A 19,265-nucleotide genomic window follows, 5' to 3' on the forward strand; every position below is an offset into this window, starting at 1 on the left:
GCATCGATCGAAAATAAGAAATCGGACACGCTGTTGCTGACAAAGTACTGCAGGGAAGCGCCCTTTCAGAGCAAGTAGCAAGGTAAGGAGGCCTGAAGGTAGCCCTAGAGCTACCTTAACTTGAGGGAGCACCAAGGAGGGCCTCAGTGAGGGAACCTTAGTAAGGAGAGTTTCAGAATATGTGATGAGGCGTCCTCAAGCAGTTAAGGCCCCCTCACTGAGGTAAGGAGCGTTTCAGAATACGGGCATAAGCCAGCCGGACTTCTGCAGCCTATCGAGCTACCTCGACAGCCGTTCCAGCGAATTGGGATATACTTACTGGGGCCGTTCCCGACGTCCGATACCAGAAACATATGGATCGTCGTAGCTACCGACTACCTCACCCGCTACGCCGAGACAAGGGCCCTACCCAGAGGCAGTGCCACCGAGGTAGCGAAGTTCTTTGTTGAGAACATCATCCTGCGCCACGGCGCCCCAGAGGTCCTCATCACCGACAGAGGTACGGCGTTTACTGCTGACCTAACTCAGGCAATATTGAGATACAGCCAAACAAGCCACTGCCGGACCACAGCGTACCACCCACAGACCAATGGCCCCACCGAGCGGCTAAACAAGACTGTCGCCGACATGCTGGCCATACGTTTTACGTCGTTTTCTTGATGATGATGATGATATGTGGTGTTTAATGGCGCAAGGGCCAATTGATGGCCAAAGAGCGCCAGTTCATGAGACAAAGGATATGAACAATGGTTGCGGTAAGTAGCTGTATAGGGGCCTTAAAATTCCTCGCGCTAAAGGCGGGTAAAACACATATATATACAGTAAAAGCTCGTTAATTCGACTCTCGTTAATTCGGAGAATCGGTTAATTCGGACACGTCATCTGGTCCCTGTAAATATACGCATCACTCTATGAGACTGGGCGCTCGTTATTTCGGACAGATTTGACCGCAAATCGGATAATTCGGCGACTTTCGGCCCGCTGGCGAGGCTCGAAAACGAAAAAAGAACAATTCGGAACAAAAGTGAAGCTCAAGCGCAGCATCGCCATGGACATCAATTATCGACTTGGCTTGGATTGAGACTGGTTGAACGCCTTTTTTCGCGTATGGGTTTTGTTGCTTTGTTCCCGTTGGTGTGCTGCATCGTTGATCGCTGATTTATCGAGGAACGTTTCAGTACAGCTCCTTTAGCTTGATCGTTGCTGGTGCTTTTGTGCTGGCTTCTCGTGCGACCGCACTCTCCGCCGATGGCAACGCCGGCGAAGCGGCCCAAGTACGAGGCCAAGGACTTCACCACCAAAGTAGAAATTTTGCGTGCTCTGAATAACGGGCTCTCCCGACAAGAAGTGATGAAGAGTGATGAAAGGGGATCCTTCAATCGGCGGCAAGAAGCAAGGAACGAGTAACCGTACTTTTATCCGCCAACGTGACGGGAACAGAGCGCTTGCCGCTTCTCGTTATCGGAAAGGTTCAAAAGCCACGCTGCTTTAAGAACATCAACAATCTTCCCGTGGATTACCGTGCCAACCGGAAAGCGTGGATGACGGGTGAAACTTTTGCGGTACTGCAGACATCATGCGAGCTGCTGAGCACCTTGAAGGGCTCAGAAAAATTGTGTCCGCGCGAATTTCTGCTCGAAAACAGACAAGCATCCGCGATTACTTTGTTAAGTAAAGGTATGTTGAAAAAACTCGTGCATTTATTGTGTTTATTTCGACCATTCGATAATTCGGACATTCGGTTAATTCGGACATTTTTTCCGGTCCCTAGAAATCCGAATTAACGAGCTTTTACTGTATATTAAAATCATGAGAGTGACGTGAAATATGTGTAGTGGAATGAATGACAAGTGGTCGCAAGAATAAAACTATGAAGATATGACATCAGCACGAATGCCTCGTCAATGCCCTTGAGTCCAAGGGCCGCGAGGCAAGTGCTGTCTTTAACGTATTCACCGCAGCAGCGACCTCTGTTTAGAGGCCGTGCTACGGATCACCTTGATATATGACATGAAAACTGGGTACATCGTTTAAAAAAGCAGACAGTGACTGATATGTAAAAAGCGGGTCCCTACCGATGAACATTGAAGGGTGAAGTGGAAATTGCTGTCGGTAGGGCAATGAGAAGTGCTTTTTTCTGATAGCATCGAGTTCCTTGCACTGGATGAGGACGTGAAGGACCGTGAGTGGCTGACCACATCTATCACACAAAGGTGGCTCGCCACCGGACAGAAGGTGTGTGTGTGTACTGTATGTGTGACCGATCCTAAGTCTGCAGAGTGTAACTTCTGTGTGGCGTGATTTTGATACTGGCAGCCAATTACCCAGATGCGGTTTGACAACGTGTAGCTTATTTCGTGTATGCATATCCCATGTGGTTTGCCAAAAGACTCTGAGCTTTCTTTTCAGGACGTGTTTTAGGTCTAGTGGGGGAATAGCTAAGGATGTATTGTGACTGTTTTCGTGGGCGGATGCTGCTAGCTGGTCCGCCAACACGTTCCCTTGTATCTCGCGGTGTCCTGGCACCCAGCACACTACGACATGTTGTTCGAGTGCGTAGATCGTGCTTAACAGAGAATACAGCGAGACAAAGACGGGGTTTTTGTGTCTTTTCAGACTTTTTAAAGCTTTTACCACGCTTAGAGAATCTGTGTAAATCACTGCCTTTTGTAGTTTTAATTGTTGAATGTGTTTAACGGCCGCAAGTATCGCGTAAGCTTCTGCTGTGAAGATACTTGATTCTGGGTGTAGAATACCGGAATCTGTAAAGGATGGCCCAACGGCTGCGTAAGACACAGAAGTATTGGACTTTGAGGCGTCCGTAAAGAATTCTGCACAAGTGTATTTGTGTTGTAGTTCAAGGAAGTATGTACGGATATGTGCAATAGGCGCGTGTTTCGTTACTTCCATGAAAGAAAGGTCGCAGTCTATAAGCTGCCACCGCCACGGCGGTAGTTGTGCAGCGGGAGCCAATAGACAGTGTTTGAAAAGTGGCACACCCGTTTCCTCAGCCAAGCCCCTCACACGAAGTGAGTAGGGCTGTCGCACCGAAGGACGGTGGTCGAAAAGGGCAGAACTAGATAAATCATTTATTGTGGGGTGTGAGGGGTGTTCTTTGTCTGCGTTCACTTTGAGATAGTATACAAACGACATGTAGGATCGCTGCAGGTGGAGCGACCACTCGTTCGATTCGACGTAGAGGCTTTCCACGGGGCTGGTGCGAAAAGCACCCGTAGAAAGACGAATGCCCGAGTGGTGGACAGGGTCAAGCATCTTCAAGGCGCTTGGTGTCGCAGACTGATATATTATCGCCCCATAATCCAGGCGCGTGCGTATGAGGCTTTTATAAAGATTCATCAGGCACTTCTTGTCACTACCCCACGTAGTGCGTGACAACACCTTTAGAATATTCATGGTTTTTAAGCACTTGTTCTTTATGTACTTTATGTGTGATATGAAGCTTAGTTTCGTGTCTAGAATTACGCCGAGGAATTTATGCTCCGTTTTCACAGGCAGCCGCTGACCATGCAGATCAATGTCCGGATCGGGATGGAGGCCTCTCTTTCTTGAGAATAATACACAAGTACTCTTTTGCGGGTTAAGGCTGAACCCGTTCTCGTCTGCCCATTTGGTTACCTTGTTTAAACCAAGTTGCACCTGCCGCTCGCACATTGAAAGGTTGCAAGATTTATAACCGATCTGCACGTCGTCGACATATGTGCAATAAAACATATTCCGTGGAATACACAGACGTAGGGAATTCATTTTTATAATAAAAAGTGTGCAACTCAGGACACCACCTTGCGGCACTCCAGTTTCCTGGACAAATATTCGGGACAAGACATTACCCACTCGAACACGGAAGGTGCGATTGGACAAATAGCTTTCGATTATGGTCAACATCTTTCCTCGGACACCTAGGTGGGATAGGTCTCTTAATATTCCAAAGCGCCATGTGGTGTCGTAGGCCTTTTCCATATCGAGGAACACCGAAAGGAAGAATTGCTTGTGAACAAAAGCCTCGCGAATTTGTGCCTTGATACGGATAAGGTGGTCAGAGGTAGATCTACCCTCTCGAAAACCGCACTGGTAGGGGTCAAGTGATTTGTTTGCTTCGAGGAAATGTATAAGTCGGCGGTTTATCATCTTTTCAAAAAGTTTACACAGGCAGCTCGTTAGTGCAATGGGCCTGTAGCTCGCAACGGAGGATGGGTCCTTGCCCTGTTTTAGAATAGGAATAATAATGGCTTCTTTCCAGGCCGAGGGGATCTCACCGGAAAACCAAACAGCATTATATAGGGACAGGAGGGTTTTCTGTGTTTCAGGTGGCAGGTGTTTCAGCATTTCATATACAACACGGTCGGAGCCTGGAGCGGAATTATTGCAGCAATTAAGCGATGCCTGTAGCTCAGCTAAGCCGAAGGGTTCATTGTATGCTTCCTCGTGTTTTGTGGATTTGCACTCTAATTTCTGTTTTTCTATTATTGTTTTGTGTCGTTGGAAAGCTTCCGTGTAGTGTGACGAGCTCGACACCTGTTCGAAGTGTGCACCTAGGAAGTTCGCCTGGTCTTCCAAGCTGTCACCTTGTGTGTTTACTAGGGGAAGTGAATGTGCTTGTCGGCCTGCTACCCTACTAACCATGTTCCAGACTTTAGCCTCCTGTGTGTATGAGTTAATTCCCGATAAAAATTTCTGCCAACTTTGTCTTCTTGCCTGTCGGCGAGTTCTCCTGCCTTGTGACTTTATGTTTTTAAAACTGTCCAGATTCTCGGCTGTCGGCGAGTCCCGAAGCAGCCTCCAAGCTTTATTTTGTTTTTTGCGCGCGTTTCGACACTCAGTGTTCCACCATGGCACACGTCGTTTGCCGGGCAGTCCAGCTGTTTGTGGGATACACTTCATTGCAGCATCAATCAAAAAAGCTGTAAAGTAGTCTACAGCTTCATCGATGCTTAAAGCACGCATGTTGGTCCAACTTAAGAGAGCCGTTTTACGAAACTGTTCCCAATCGGCTTTGTCAATTTGCCATTTGGGAACCTGTGGAGGACATTCATTAACTATTGCGGTGCTCAGAACTATAGGAAAATGGTCACTTCCATACGGATTATTAATGACTTTCCATGTTAGAAGGGGCATATGATGGAGATGTGATGCTGAGGTCTATGGACGAGTAGGTATTGTTCGCAAGGCTATAGTATGTTGGCTCTTTTTTATTCAAGAGACACGTGCCGGAAGAGAAAAGGAACTGTTCAATTAGACGACCTCGCGCATCGCAGCGGGAGTCACCCCATAGACAGCTATGCACATTAAAGTCTCCAAGTACAAGGTAAGGTTCAGGGAGCTCATCTATTAAAGACTGAAATTCATGTTTTTGCAGTTGGTAATGTGGAGGTATATAGAGAGAGCAAATGGTGACGAGTTTGTTCGAAAGAACTGCTCGAACAGCCACTGCCTCAAGGGACGTTCGAAGTGGTAGATGTGTGCATGCTACTCCTTGATTAACTACAACAGCTACACCACCGGATGACGCCACGGCGTCATCTCGGTCCTTCCGAAAAATAATGTAACTGCGTAGAAAGTTGGTGTGTTTGGATTTTAAGTGTGTTTCTTGTACACACAGCACCTTTGGTGTATGTTTGTGTAAGAGTTCTTGGACATCGTCGAGATTTCTAAGCAGTCCTCTGACGTTCCATTGTATAATTTGTGCTTCCATATTGAATGTTAGGTAGTGCTGTGTGTACAAAAAGGAAGTGAGTGTTGTTTAGGTCGAAAGTTAAAGCTCAAGTTGCAGGGCCGTCGTCGGGCCCCATTATCGGCTTTTTGGTTTTCTTAGCGCGCTCCAGGGAGCTACGCCGCTTTTTCGGTGCCAAGGGCACCGGAGTTGTATCCATTGCCTCGTTTGAGACACTGGACGCCCGCGTATGCGAGCTGCTGGCTTGTTTGTCCGACCTCGCCTGGCGAGGCGTGGTCGTGAGACCCGACGACCCTGGAGTCGCCGGGATCTCTGGCTTGGCAGGTGGAGACTTCGCCTGGTGTGACGAAGTCTTGGACGCCACCGAGCTGGAGGGCGATGTGCTCTCCTTGGCCTCTACGGTGCCGGAGCTTGTAGTGGCCGCCGGTGTGGTCAGATTCAGAGTAGGCGGGGCAGCCTTCGCTGCTCCTACCATGGGGGCGGGTGGCATTTGCCTCGGCACGTTGCGAGTGGTCCTGGCAACCGCGATAGGCCGTTGTGGTGCTGCCCCCCGTCGCACCACTTCGGCAAAAGATGTTCTTGGTGGAAATGACGATGAAGCTCGCTGTCGTGCTTCGCGGAACGTTATGTTTTCTTTCACTTTTATCGAGAGTACTTCTTTCTCTTTCTTCCAGGCCGGGCAGGCCCTGGAGTACGCAGGGTGATCACCTTCACAGTTCGCGCAGCGAGTCTCATCGCCAGCGCAGTCATCAACAGAATGACCCGTCGTTCCGCATTTTCCACAGGTAAGCTGTCCTCGGCAGCTCTGAGACGCGTGACCAAACCTTTGGCATTTAAAGCATCGCCGCGGGTTCGGAATGAAAGGCCTTACAGGGAGTTTGACGTAGCCGGTCTCAATGTTTTCGGGTAGTGTGTTGCAGGCAAAAGTAAGGATCAAATGCTTGGTCAGTATTTCGGTGTTGTCGTGCCTTATCTTGATTCGTTGGACATGAGTGACACTTGAGTCTTTCCATCCATCTAGTAGTTCTTCATCGCTGAGGCCAATCAGGTCCTCATCGGACACTACACCTTTGACACTGTTCATACTTCGGTGTGCGCTCACAGAGATCGGGAAATTTCCGAAAGCAACAAGGTGTGCCAGTTTGTCGTACTGCTGCTTATCTCGTACTTCTAGGAGTAAATCGCCAGCTGCCATTCTTGTGACTTTGTAACCAGTTCCAACTGTTTCTCTGAGACATTTCGCAACGAGGAATGGCGACATCCCTCGTGCTGACTTAGTTTCATGTTGACTGTGTATGACATGGTATTTGGGAAATGATTGTTTCTGTTGCTGAGATATGGTTAGCGTTTCATCGGTGTGCCACCGTTTGAGGGAGCGATCAGCTGGTGAAGGGACAATATGTGCCATATAAGACGTGAAAATTTCGGCAGCGATGGTGGCCACCCACCACCGAGCCCAACAAGGGGACGCTACAAGGTTGGATAACGCTTGGAGACGCCAGCCATGCATCGCTGCTATAACCTAATATATCTAACCAAGGTTGGTTATTTACACCAGGTTAACCCTTGCCGCCCAGAAAAATGGAAGTCAAAAGAAGTGAGGAGAAGACAGGACAGATCAAAAGTGAGAGAGAAAGACGAAGATGTGAGGAGGGAGAGAGACAGGAAAAGGCGACTGCCGTTTTCCCCTGGGTGGGTCAGCCCAGGGGTGCCGTCTACGTGAAGCCGGGGCCAAAGAGGTGTGTTGCCTCTGCCGGGGGGCCTTTAAGGTCCAATCAACCGGCGTCGGCTCAACCCCCAGGATCCCCTTTTCCCCGGACACGGCAAAGCCACGCACGGCTAGGCGTGGGAGGGGGTCGAAACCCCCCCGTTAGCTCGGGTCCGTGGTGTCGCTACACACCAAACGCCTGCTTGCGCAGACGCCCCTGCGGGCACGTCGTTTTCTTGGCTTGTGCGCCTACTACAGATGCTTTGTCAGGGAATTTTCATGAATAGCTGAGCCTCACGAAGACCGACGTGCCATTCAAGTGTACGATGTGTACTGCTGTTGTTTGACTTTCTGTTTCCCGGCTACAAGTTCGGCCAGATAAAGAGTTTCATCTCGGACACGCCGACTGCTGCCTTCGTCGATGTCACGACCCCGTGACAATATGTTGGTCACACAAATAAAGCTGGAAAAGGTATTCATAGGCATCGTGTTTGAATGATGAGATTGTGGCTTCTTCGACGATACTTCGAACCATACAAGGTGCTCCGACGTCTCGGCGCCATAAACTACGAGGTTATCCCGGACAGCATTTCGAACTCTCAGCGGCACCGCGCACGTCCTGAAGTCGTCCATGTCGTGCGCCTTAAGCCGTTTCTTGCGCGTTAGCGAACATGAGGACTGTACTTTTTTCTTTATTATTCCACTATCTTTGTGTGTGCACTTCCATTTTCTGTTTAAGCATCGGGACGATGCCTTTTTCAGAGGGGGGCAATACCACACGCGCTCCTTTCTTTCTATGCTTTATGTTAACTCCCCGTTATACGCGTTACTACTGCCTTGCGCAAACCGCGCCAGAATGTCTGGGAATGTTCCAGATTACTCTGGCATGGTCTGTTAGACTTCAGCGCGGAAACGCGAACAGCCGAGTCTTTTCTGGAACTAACGCGGCCACCAGCGATAAGGCTGGAATGTTCGATGTCGCATGTATAAATGCCGACGCGCCTTAGCGCTGAGCAGTTTATCGACGGCCGACGCTCTGTTCGCCGCTATCAGTGTACGGTGTGTATTGCTGTTGTTTGACTTTCCGTTTCCCGGCCACAAGTTCGGCCAAATAAAGAGTTTCATCTCGGACACGCCGACTGCTGCCTTCGTCGACGTCATGACCTCATGATAATTATGCTAGTCCCACAAAGCTGGAAAACGTATTCACAGGCATCATGCTTGAATGACGACATTGTGGCATCTCGCAGTTTTTCTGACAATAAACTGTTACGTCTCCCTTTTGCCTTTAGGAATAAACTATGGCGCTCATTATGAGCTACATCACGCGAGTGCATGGCCGAGCGCTCTGCAAGGTTGTACAGTTGCGCCGATCATGGCATATTGACGAGTTATCGGGAGAGAGTTTGGCTGTCCCTGCGAGCGCGCATCGCCTCCACTTGCTTTCACCCTCGCCCTCGTTTAGCCTTGCGGTGATATCAGCTTCGGAAATGATAACTTCGAGGATGAAAGCAAGCAAGTGGGGGCGATATGCGCTCGCAGAAGCAGCCAAACTCTCTCCCGATAACTCGAAAATATGCCATGATCGGCGCCACTGTGCAACGTTGCAGAGCGCTCAGTACCGCGCTCGCATGATGTAGCTCATACTGAGCGCGATAGTACCTCTCACATTTGGTTTCCTTACCTTTTGTGAGGCGGTATAAGTCTGAAATGGTCTGTGTGGAAAGGTCTCTGAGTGGCCGGCCACTGAGGCCCCCCGGCTGGGTTCGGTTCTCACTGCGCAGGCTGCTGGGCCGTGAGATGGTTGTGTTGCACACCACCAAGCCATCCACCTGCAAGAATACATCATGATATTGTGGCTCTTTCGACTTGCTGCTGGAACAACATAATGACGAGCACTGGTCTCTCTTCTGCAATTCACCACTACAGAATGGTCTTCCACTAGTATTAATTGTAGCCTCAATAAACTGGTAGCTTGGATGCCAAATAAGAAGCTTTTGATTCAGGACCTTTCATCCAAAAGGTTGACTTTTCTTAGGGCCAACGTATTTGTTTGTTTAACTGATGTGGGGATCGAGGTGCCTCCCTCTGCACCTCATCCCCCAGCTCAGTGAGAGTGCCAGTCCTGAGCCTCCCCATTGGCGAAACGGCTCATCGAACTACTTTCCCATACAAATAGTCTTTTCCTTTGTGGTGTCAAATCGTCACGCAAGCACACGTCATCAGGATGTGTCCCGCTTAGCCTCTTGGTGAAGGCCCCCTGGTGCCCTGTCCTGCACAAAGTATGGATGTCGAGAATGCAGGAAACGTTGGAGATGATAGTATTCTCATTGTGCCACCAAAACATAAGGAAAGTGCACACAACAAAAAAGGTGACAACTCAGACGCTTCCACTGTGAACGATGTACATATGGATGTATGTGCAAGGGGAGAAATTCGGCCTTGTTGGTAAGACATGAAGCGATATTCAGCGCAAAGTAACACGAGGAGGAGGAGGGAGGATACAACACATGCGATGTATGGGGTAATTAATGCCTGCAACAATATTCCAGCAAAATTATGAGTTTACTTCAATGGCTTGGACAGGACACTCTAGGTTCTCTCTTGACCATTTCTTAAGCAAAGCTTCTATGAAGACAATTAAAACAACACTCTGACCACGATTAAAAGCAAATAAAAGCACGACGTTCCGGCCCCCGTACGGGAGCCTTGTTCACAAGTGAAAAATGACTGTGTGAGCGGTCCGGTTATGTATGTTATAAAATGTGACGTAAGCAACGTGTGTAGGCGTGTGGAAAGTTTCCGTCATTTCGATTGAGTGTGTGCGCCGTTGTCTAGATCGTGATAGATTCGAGATGAAGCCAAGATGACGAGTTCTTTTCTCTTTCTGTTTCTCTCTTTTTCTTTCCTGGCATCAGCGAACACCTCGCGCGTGTTCTACGCCCCTACGATGTGCAGGTAGCACACGTGCCAACAAACAAGTTGAGGCATTCCCTCATGAGGGTAAAAGACAAGCTGCCAAAAAGAAAAATTTCCTGGCATTGTCTGCAGTATCCCGTGCGCAGACTGCAGTGGAAGTTACATCAGCGAGACTGGTAATTTTTCACAAAGGCTAAAACAGCATATGTATGACATAAAAAAGAAGACGGTCTCATCGAATGCAATGGCCGAGCACGCGGAAACGTCTGGACACAAAATAGACTGGGATAACGCAAGAATAACAGAAAGAGAAAAGAACTGGTCATCTCGGCTTCATCTCGAATCTATCACGATCCAGACAACGGCGCACACACTCAATCGAAATGACGGAAACTTTCCACACGCCTACACACGTTGCTTACGTAACATTTTATAACATACATAACCGGATTGCTCACACAGTCATTTTTCACTTGTGAACAAGGCTCCCGTACGGGCGCCGAAACGTCGTGATTTTATTTGCTTTTAATCGTGGTCGGAGTGTTGTTTTAATTGTCTTCATGTGTGTTCCTGACCAGACGGGTTTCCGTCCAAATGTCGATTTTTTCGCAAAGCTTCTATGAATTACAGAATTCGGTGGCGGCAGCATAGTTGAATAAAACACCGCCGTCGGTGAGTTTACAGAAATGCAAGTGTGCAGAAATGCGGCCCACGAAGGTGAGCGTGTTTCGCGTTTTTTCTAGCCTGGACATTTTCGCCATTTTTATTCATCAAGAACACCTTGCTCATGCAAGTCCACAATGTATACGCTATATATACGTGCTGAGCAGGCTGCGGAAGCAACCTTGTCAGGTACGTACACTGTTACATTTGTAAAAAAAACGTCCCCGCTGTACAGTGAAACCTCGGTGATACGATCACAGCTCATACGAATTTCGGGTTGATACGAATTTTTCTTGGGTCCCGGCCAAGGCCCATTGGCCTGCAATGTAATGGAGTATGGTTGTTGCGAACCAATTTTTACCCCGAGACGTTTGATAAGAATGTATCCTACCGCCCAGGTACGAAGATGTCCTGTGTGCGCGCTGTCGCGGAAGACGCACCAAGCATGTGCTAGCGCGGGAACGCAAGTGCGGGCACCGCCAAATCGTCAGAATCAAGTTGTAAGAAACATACTTCTCTTGCGGTCAGAATAAACCTTCAGAGACGCGTCACGGCCTCCGATATTGTGTGCGCCAAACTTTGAGGCTCTAATGTGCCTCCGTGTGCGTTCGCGTTTACATTACAGAGGGCATTGGTGCCCTGCTTTCTTTTCTAACGCATCGACGTGGGCTCCTGTCGTTGTACTGTGCGAACATGTGCCTGCCTCGTGCACCAGAAATCCTATGAAAGGAGGACCAGGACCGAAAAAAGGCAAGGTCGGTCTTGGCGAAGGAGTCAGGCTTCACAACGTCAACATGCGCGACTGTTGAGGTCGCACTTGTGCAGGCACGGCCCGTAAATATCCCAGAAACATCCCCAACACCTCCGCGATCACAAAAACATAACATAGGACCATGGTTCTGAAATTTTGCGGCTTTGATCTGTCCCGTCAAAGCACTTCTTCTGTCACTCTCGCCACAGTACTCCTGGGTCATGCGAAAAAGCATGCTAGAATTCGGACGGGGCTACTGCTGTCACGGGTCACAACGCACCCGGGTTCATTAATCAAAGACCCGCTTACGGGCCGTATATTTACGAGTGCTGGTATGATTGCCGACACCTGAAAACTTAACTGACAACCATTCAGAATTCTTCCTGACGTTACTGCGGCCCTGAAAACCAATAAATGAAAATGTACGCCAGCTTTTTTTTTTTTGTCGCATGATAATTTTTCATGCTTTCTGGTGATACGAATTTTGGATGATACGAATATTTTTGGTGGTCCCGTGAGATTCGTATCACCGAGGCTTCACTGTAGTACGCGTGAGTTGTAATTGCAGTGCAGCTCGCAAAAGAGTGAAATGATGCTTTGTTGCCGCATATTACAAGTTGCGCACAAAGTTTTGTGAAAACTCGTCATTTTAACATGCATCGCATAATCATTAGAGTAGGCTTCGCGCGTAGTTTCGCAGAACGTAATTTTTGTTCCATGAGCGCTCTTACAATAATGCGTCTTACTCACAAAAGCGTGCTATCAGAGAGTATCACCTGCAGTGACGTTCATCGATCCCTTTTGGAAGCTATTTGCGCGATTTTAATCCTGTAACGATGATGATTTACATGTGAAAGTATGCTACTCTTAGTTAAGCCGATATTGAAATAGGCGGCTCTTAGTTAAGCCGATATTAAAATAGGCGGAATCCAGCTGTCTCTTATTAAACGTGTGCTGTGTAAATATGCTAACAATTTAGCTGCTTGAGTTGGTGCTACGCCTGCAACGTAAAGTACACTGGCCCGAGTACTGTTTACTTACGTGCCAATATATGTATTATGTGCAGCTGGATGCCCCTTGTCCAAATAAATTTGGGAACATCAAACACTGAAATGAAAGCACGAAATTCTGGGCAGCTGTTGAGGAACACCGTACCATTTACTGCCTTTTAAAGGCGAAATGCCATCAAGAGCACTAAAGCTTGATACTACGTTGAAAGTGGCAAAGCATGCTGCCTGCCTGCCTGCCTGCCCGCCTGCCCTGCCCTGCCCCGCCCCGCCCCGCCCCGCCCACCCGCCCGCCCTCCCGCCCGCCATAGCGAAGGGCTCCGCAAATTAGGACCATCTGGTATTATTTAACATGCACTGACATCACACAGTACACGAGCCTCTAGCATTTCGCCTCTATCGAAATGCGACCACCACGGCTGGGATTGAACCCGCGACCTTCGGGTCAGCAGCCGAGCACCGTAACCACTACACCACAGCAGCTGACGCAAGGAAAGTTAGGGAGCTGAAGGCAGAGCACCCCTGGAAGACGCTGGGCTACCATCCACTTGTCCACCTGGTCCGCAACTTCGACCACGTGGATTACGCAAAAGCTGGGGTCAATGCTTCCTACAATAACTCTGCCGAGAGGACCATGTGCCTCATGGTTACCAATGACTTCAGCATAGATTTATCAAAACCCAACAATGCCTGGTTCTTAGATGGCATGAAAGACGGCTTGGATGTGGACAGGGCATCACAAGACCTCGGTACCACGTCCAGGATAGGAGGCATGATACATCATTTCTTCGTAAAAGCCATCCGCAGTTTCCACCAGCTCTACAATACCTCACACTTCACTATACTTAGACCGTTCGTAGCCACGATCACGAACGGATCGCATAACAAGTTCTGTCCAGCTGCTATGCTCACTGATCATGGTGATGATGACCTTATTCAAGGACTGCCAAGAACCCCTTCCACACATGCACATGGGTTCGTGAAACGTGCGTGCGTTTTCCGTGATAATGGACAAGTATAAGCAAAACAAATGGAACGCAACTCTAACAACTGCAACTGTGACTGTAACGTACTATATACGTGCAGTGTGGCTGCGCGTGCCACTCGGCTGTGTATATATCTAGGGAAACTTTACTGAATAAAGCTTAGTTGCGAGTAGTGCCTGCCCTGTGCATCTGTGTTTCTTCATTGTCCTATTCGAATTCACGCTATCCAGTATTGAAGAATATAAGCACTACATATCAGCTTACTGCGCCTGGTATTGGTCACCTATGTTGCTCTTGGCATCGTCAAGCAACTGTAAACTGGTTATATAACACATGTGCGACTCTTCAAAATATCCGTAACATTTCGCTCAACGTGAAAAATTGTTACACAGTCAACTTCTTGCGCATGCTTCGCATACATCGATTCCCACGGTACGTGGGATCTGCCGAATTTTTTTGTTAAGTTCAATACCCCTGTGCGATAAAATACAAGTATACGTATATGCAGATGACATTACGTTTTTCGCGTCTGACTGTGATATACATTTACTCCATTCAACTTTACAGTCATATTTAGCAACACTGGAAGCCTGGTTTAATGATATTCATATGAAACTAAACGTTACGAAAAGTTCCATAATAGATTTTCCTTGGGATGTGCCAATTAATATTTCCCTTCAATACCATTAAGAAAGAATTCCGCAAGTTGACTGTATTAAATATCTGGGTGTGCTGTATGATGAAAAAGTGAGCTGGCGTAATCACATTGAACATATTAAAATTAAGGCTACACGCGCTGTTGGCATGATAAGTAGACTTGGCCGGCTCCGTTCCGGTCTATGCAGAGATACGCTGATCATGATTTACAGCATGTATGTTCGCCCAATCTTTGAATTTGTTGTGTACTATACTCTGGTGGACCAGCGTACAAGTTAAACCTCTTGATGCTTTTAGAGCGGTAGCTTTTCGCGGTTGTCTAGGTGTGCCAAAATTTACAGCTAACAACGTTTTGAATCAAGAAGCTCGGATACCCACTCTCGCTTGCAGATTCCGTATTTTAACAGTTAAAACTTATTTAAAATTTTATTAATCCACTTTGAGGAGGCAGCAGTTTGTAGTTTTGGCCAAACCCAGTGTTTTTTTCAATGAGCATTGGTCCCGTGTATATAAGCCTCAAGTTCTGTTTGTTCAAACCCTACTAGATGCCTTAAATGTTAATATATTAGAAATCATTCCATCAGATAAGCCTATCGGCAATGTGCAAATAGAACTCGATGACATCTTTCCAACGAATACTAAACATTTGCCCTCTAAGTTTGTGCTTGGCTTATTAGAAGAGCACCTGCCTCAATTAGGAAGTAATGCTATAATTGCAACAGATGAATCTATGAGTGATGAGAAAGCAGGTGTGTGTATTTTTTCTCAGTCATTATCCTGGTCATACTCATTACGCCTTCCAGATCATACACCCATATTTGAAGCGGAATTAACGGCTATTATTCTAGCTATACGAAAACTTCTAGCAACTCATTCGACAGCTGATAGTGACCGATTCGTTATCCGTATCTTCGTCCCTCACATCGTCGTAAGAATCAGCTGTACTAAATACATTTAAATCATTAATTCCAGCAAACGTTCGTCTAGTGCGATTGATATGGGTGCCAGGTTGTCGTGGTATTTTTATAAATGAGATGGCTGACTCACTCGCGCGAGCATCCCTTGATGGTCCGATTTTGTCAGTCATGCCTCTAACAGCTTATGTTACAGCGGCGAGGTTCAGGAAATTTTGTATTCTTGATGTTTCATTAAAGATTACAATACCGAATCCAGAATTTTTGCATTTGCGCTTCACATGGAATAAATGGTGTCCAAGGCTTAAAGTGGAAGTCTCCATAACTAAATTAAGATGCCTTATACCACCGCTTAATTTCTACTTAAACAGGTCTGGTCTGGCGCCATCCCCTTTATGCTCTAGCTGTAATGAACCTGAAAATATCGACCATTTCCTACTCAGGTGTCCCCGTTTCAAAAATCAAAGGAAAAAGTGTTTTGAAATTTTATTCAAAAAATTAGGAATCCCACTTAGTACTCCGAATATTCTGTCCTTTGGGTCTGCTTCATTGGAATTTAGCGACAGGAACATCTCCGGGGGCCCTCTGCGAATTCTTGGGTGATACAAGGAGACTACCTTGCTAAATCATTGATCAGCTCTCTTCCCAAACCAAGCTTAAATTCAGCATATCATTATTAAACAACATTAATGTAACCTACTTAGGAATCATGTATTATGAATAATTTTAAATAATTAAAAAAATCCTATCAATTTTCTCCTTTTTTTTCTTTTTCAGTTTTACTGCGTATCAGAAATTTCCATATTTTATTTTAAACAAACACATTTCCTTTTACCCTGCATAGGCCTTAATTTTTCATTTACAATTAAAAAAGCAAGGCACTGGGTTTACCTTAGATAATATCAGGCCTATAGCACTCACATCGAATCTAGTAAAACTCGTCGAGAGAATTTTACATAGCCGGGTAGATCGCTGGATGTCAAAAAAAAAAAAAAATGACACTGAGCCCATGTCAAATTGGTTTCAGGTGTGGTTGTTCCATTTGGTGTGCACATGTTGATCTAGAAAGTAGAATACAGCTTGCTCAATATCAGAAACAATATTCCGCTTTAGTAACCTTAGATATCACCAAAGCCTATGACAGTGTGGAGCATGTGAAACTTATAAATTTGCTTCAGAACTTAGAACTGCCAGAATACTTTGTGGCATGGGTCTACACTTTCTTGAGTGATAGAGATTTTTATTGCTCGCAATCTGGTGTCAGTTCTTAAAAATATAAGCAAACGAGAGGCCTCCCGCAGGGTTCAGTGTTATCACTCTTATTATTTAATATTCTACTATGTACTATTCCCAGATAGCAGGACATGCAGGCTTATGTGTATGCCGATGACATCGCATTTTTCGCTACATCAGCAGACATTCACACACTTTACCAAATCCTGCAGACATATATAAATAGCCTGGAAACGTGGCTGGAGGTTATTAACTTATCGCTAAATATTAATAAAAGTGCAATTGTAGTTTTCGCACAAAATGACCCCGTGCAAATTTCATTACTCTACCGACAAGCCGTGATACCTCAAGTTGAGCCAGTTAGGTATTTAGGGGTAACCTATACCGAAAAACTTGACTGGAAACCCCATATAGAAAACATGGCTACTAAGGGAGCACGCGCAGTAGGGATGCTGCGTAGGCTCAGCAATAAACGTGCCGGTTTGCGCAGAGACGTGCTCGTCATGATTTATGGCATGTACATTCGACCAATACTAGAATTCAGCTGTGTTTTGTTTTCTGGCGCTCCGGCTTATAAAGTTCGACCATTGGTTTTGTTAGAACGTGAATCATTACGATTATGTCTGGGGCTACCTAAATTTGTTGCAAACAATATTCTATATGAAGAATCACACCTGCCGTCTCTTATCAAAAGATTTCATATTTTAACAGTACGTACATTCCTAAAAATCTATGCATCTCCACAGAGGAGGTCACAGTATGTTTTCATTAACCAGCACGCCTCATTTTTTAACCACCAATGGTCTAGATTACATTGCCCCCAAGTCATTTTTTACACAGAGACTTTTGGACCCATTAAATGTTCACCTCTGGGAAGTACATATACTCAGCACTGTAGAAACAATTAGGATTGAATTTGATTATATATATCCCAAGAACGCGAAAAATTTACCATATAAATATCTAAATTGCATTTTGGAAGATCATTTGGCCAATTTAGAAACAAACACTGTGATAGCAACTGATGCTTCCGTTTGTGAAGAGAAGGCAGGTGTGGGAATTGTATCATTCTTTCTAGACTGGTCATTCTCGATTCGGTTACCGGACTTCACCCCTATTTACCAGGCTGAATTGCTGGCAATAGTCCTAGCATTGAGTAAATTGCCCCAGTGTCTATCAGCAGTTGTTGTTCTAACAGACTGCCTCTCTGTCTGTTCTGCCTTAAGTGCACCTAATTTATCAAGTACCTTACAGACATTCTATTCGCTGATTCCCAGACATGTACGGCTGGTTCGATTAGTGTGGGTACCAGGCCATAGAGGTTTAGCACTCAATGAATATGCGGATGCACTGGCAATATCATCCCATGATGGCCCTATTTAGTCTGTATTGCTCACGTCAGCGTATGTCACAGCAGCGAGACTTGAAAAACGTACCATGGCGAATAACTTCGATAAATTTCCTTTGTTTTTATCAGATTTCCCACAGCTAAAGTTTCCTTGGAAGAGCAGGTGGTGTTCATCTAGGAAGGAAGAAATACTAATTACAACACTACGCTGTCGAGTCCCCCAACTGAACTTTTACCTTCACAGGTCGGGTCTGGCTCAGTCACCGTTATGCCTTCACTGTAATGAGAGGGAATCTCTGGAGCACTTCTTTTTGACGTGCCGAAGATTTAAAACACAAAGAAAAAGACTACTAGAAGAACCCCTGCGGAAGTTGGGCTTGAATCTGTCCCTTCCGGTGATTCTTTTTTGGCTAAAACCAAACATATTTGGTTTTAGCCACAGGAGCGTTTTCAACGCTGTCTCTAATTTTTTACGAGAATCTAAAAGAATTGAATGTTGAGTGTAGCTGAATTCAGTTGTCTTAGATGCAACTGTATATATTTCTTTTTATTATTATTGTTGTTGTTTCCATATAGGCATTTTTTGGTTTTTCTTTAAATCTTGCGAGTTTATATGTAAAGGCTAAACATCTCATTTTCAATTTTTTTCTTCAGTAAGTGAATTAGTTTCCTAAGCAAGGCACCGTCCACTTCATGGCCTATCCCTCGGAGTGGGATGCGCCAAAGTACTGAGGAACCAACCAACCAACCAACGGCTTCTTGGTAAATCCCCCGTAGTGGGTAAGAGCCAGTACAGAGGTAAAAGCAAGCAAGCAAGCAAGCCTTCGGCAGTGCGCGAGGTTCGTCATTCGAGGCAGGACTACCTCGCTGGGCATCTGACCCATAGGTACAACCTCAGCGACGTCACGATACTCCCACCAGCTGAGTGAACAGCTCAGCCTTCCGTTATAGATGACTGGTCTAGGACGGCTGACGCGGCATTTGGGCTTGTTCTCCCGCTGGGCGACTGGTCCAGGAGAACTGGTGCCGGGTTCCTGAACCTGCCCTCACCCCCGCTCCAAGGCGTACTCCTGGTGCTCAAGGGCACAACTCCCCGCCATCGGAACCCGTGTGTAATCAGCTCCAGTTCATCGGCCGTGGCGCAGAGCCACCCGAGTTCGAATGGCGATCCTGCGTCCTCTGTCTTCATCACTGCAAGCGACGGCACTGCAGCAACGTCGACTTCGCCACTGAAAGTTCCAGCGTGGTGGCATCAAGGATGGCCCAGGCGTCTAGCCCGACTACTTGAAATGTACGCCGAACGTTCTATATACCGTATTTACTCGAATCTAACGTGCACCTTTTTTCCGGTAAAACGAGTCTAAAAATCGCATGCGCGTTAGAATCGAGT

General features: G+C 46.6%; 1 protein-coding gene across 4 annotated transcripts in view; it reads right to left on the minus strand.

The window, feature by feature from the left end:
* LOC119393117 (dihydroorotate dehydrogenase (quinone), mitochondrial) overlaps positions 1-19,265 on the minus strand; it is a 215,094-nt gene that overhangs the window by 68,456 nt on the left and 127,373 nt on the right. For all 4 annotated transcript variants that reach the window (XM_037659940.2, XM_037659938.2, XM_037659939.2 and 1 more), the window contains one exon: positions 9,082-9,229. In XM_037659940.2, coding sequence (XP_037515868.1) covers positions 9,082-9,229 — 148 coding nt within the window. The remainder of the gene's footprint in view (positions 1-9,081; positions 9,230-19,265) is intronic.

This window comes from Rhipicephalus sanguineus, chromosome 5 (assembly GCF_013339695.2).
Source record: "Rhipicephalus sanguineus isolate Rsan-2018 chromosome 5, BIME_Rsan_1.4, whole genome shotgun sequence".
NCBI lineage: Eukaryota > Metazoa > Arthropoda > Arachnida > Ixodida > Ixodidae > Rhipicephalus > Rhipicephalus sanguineus.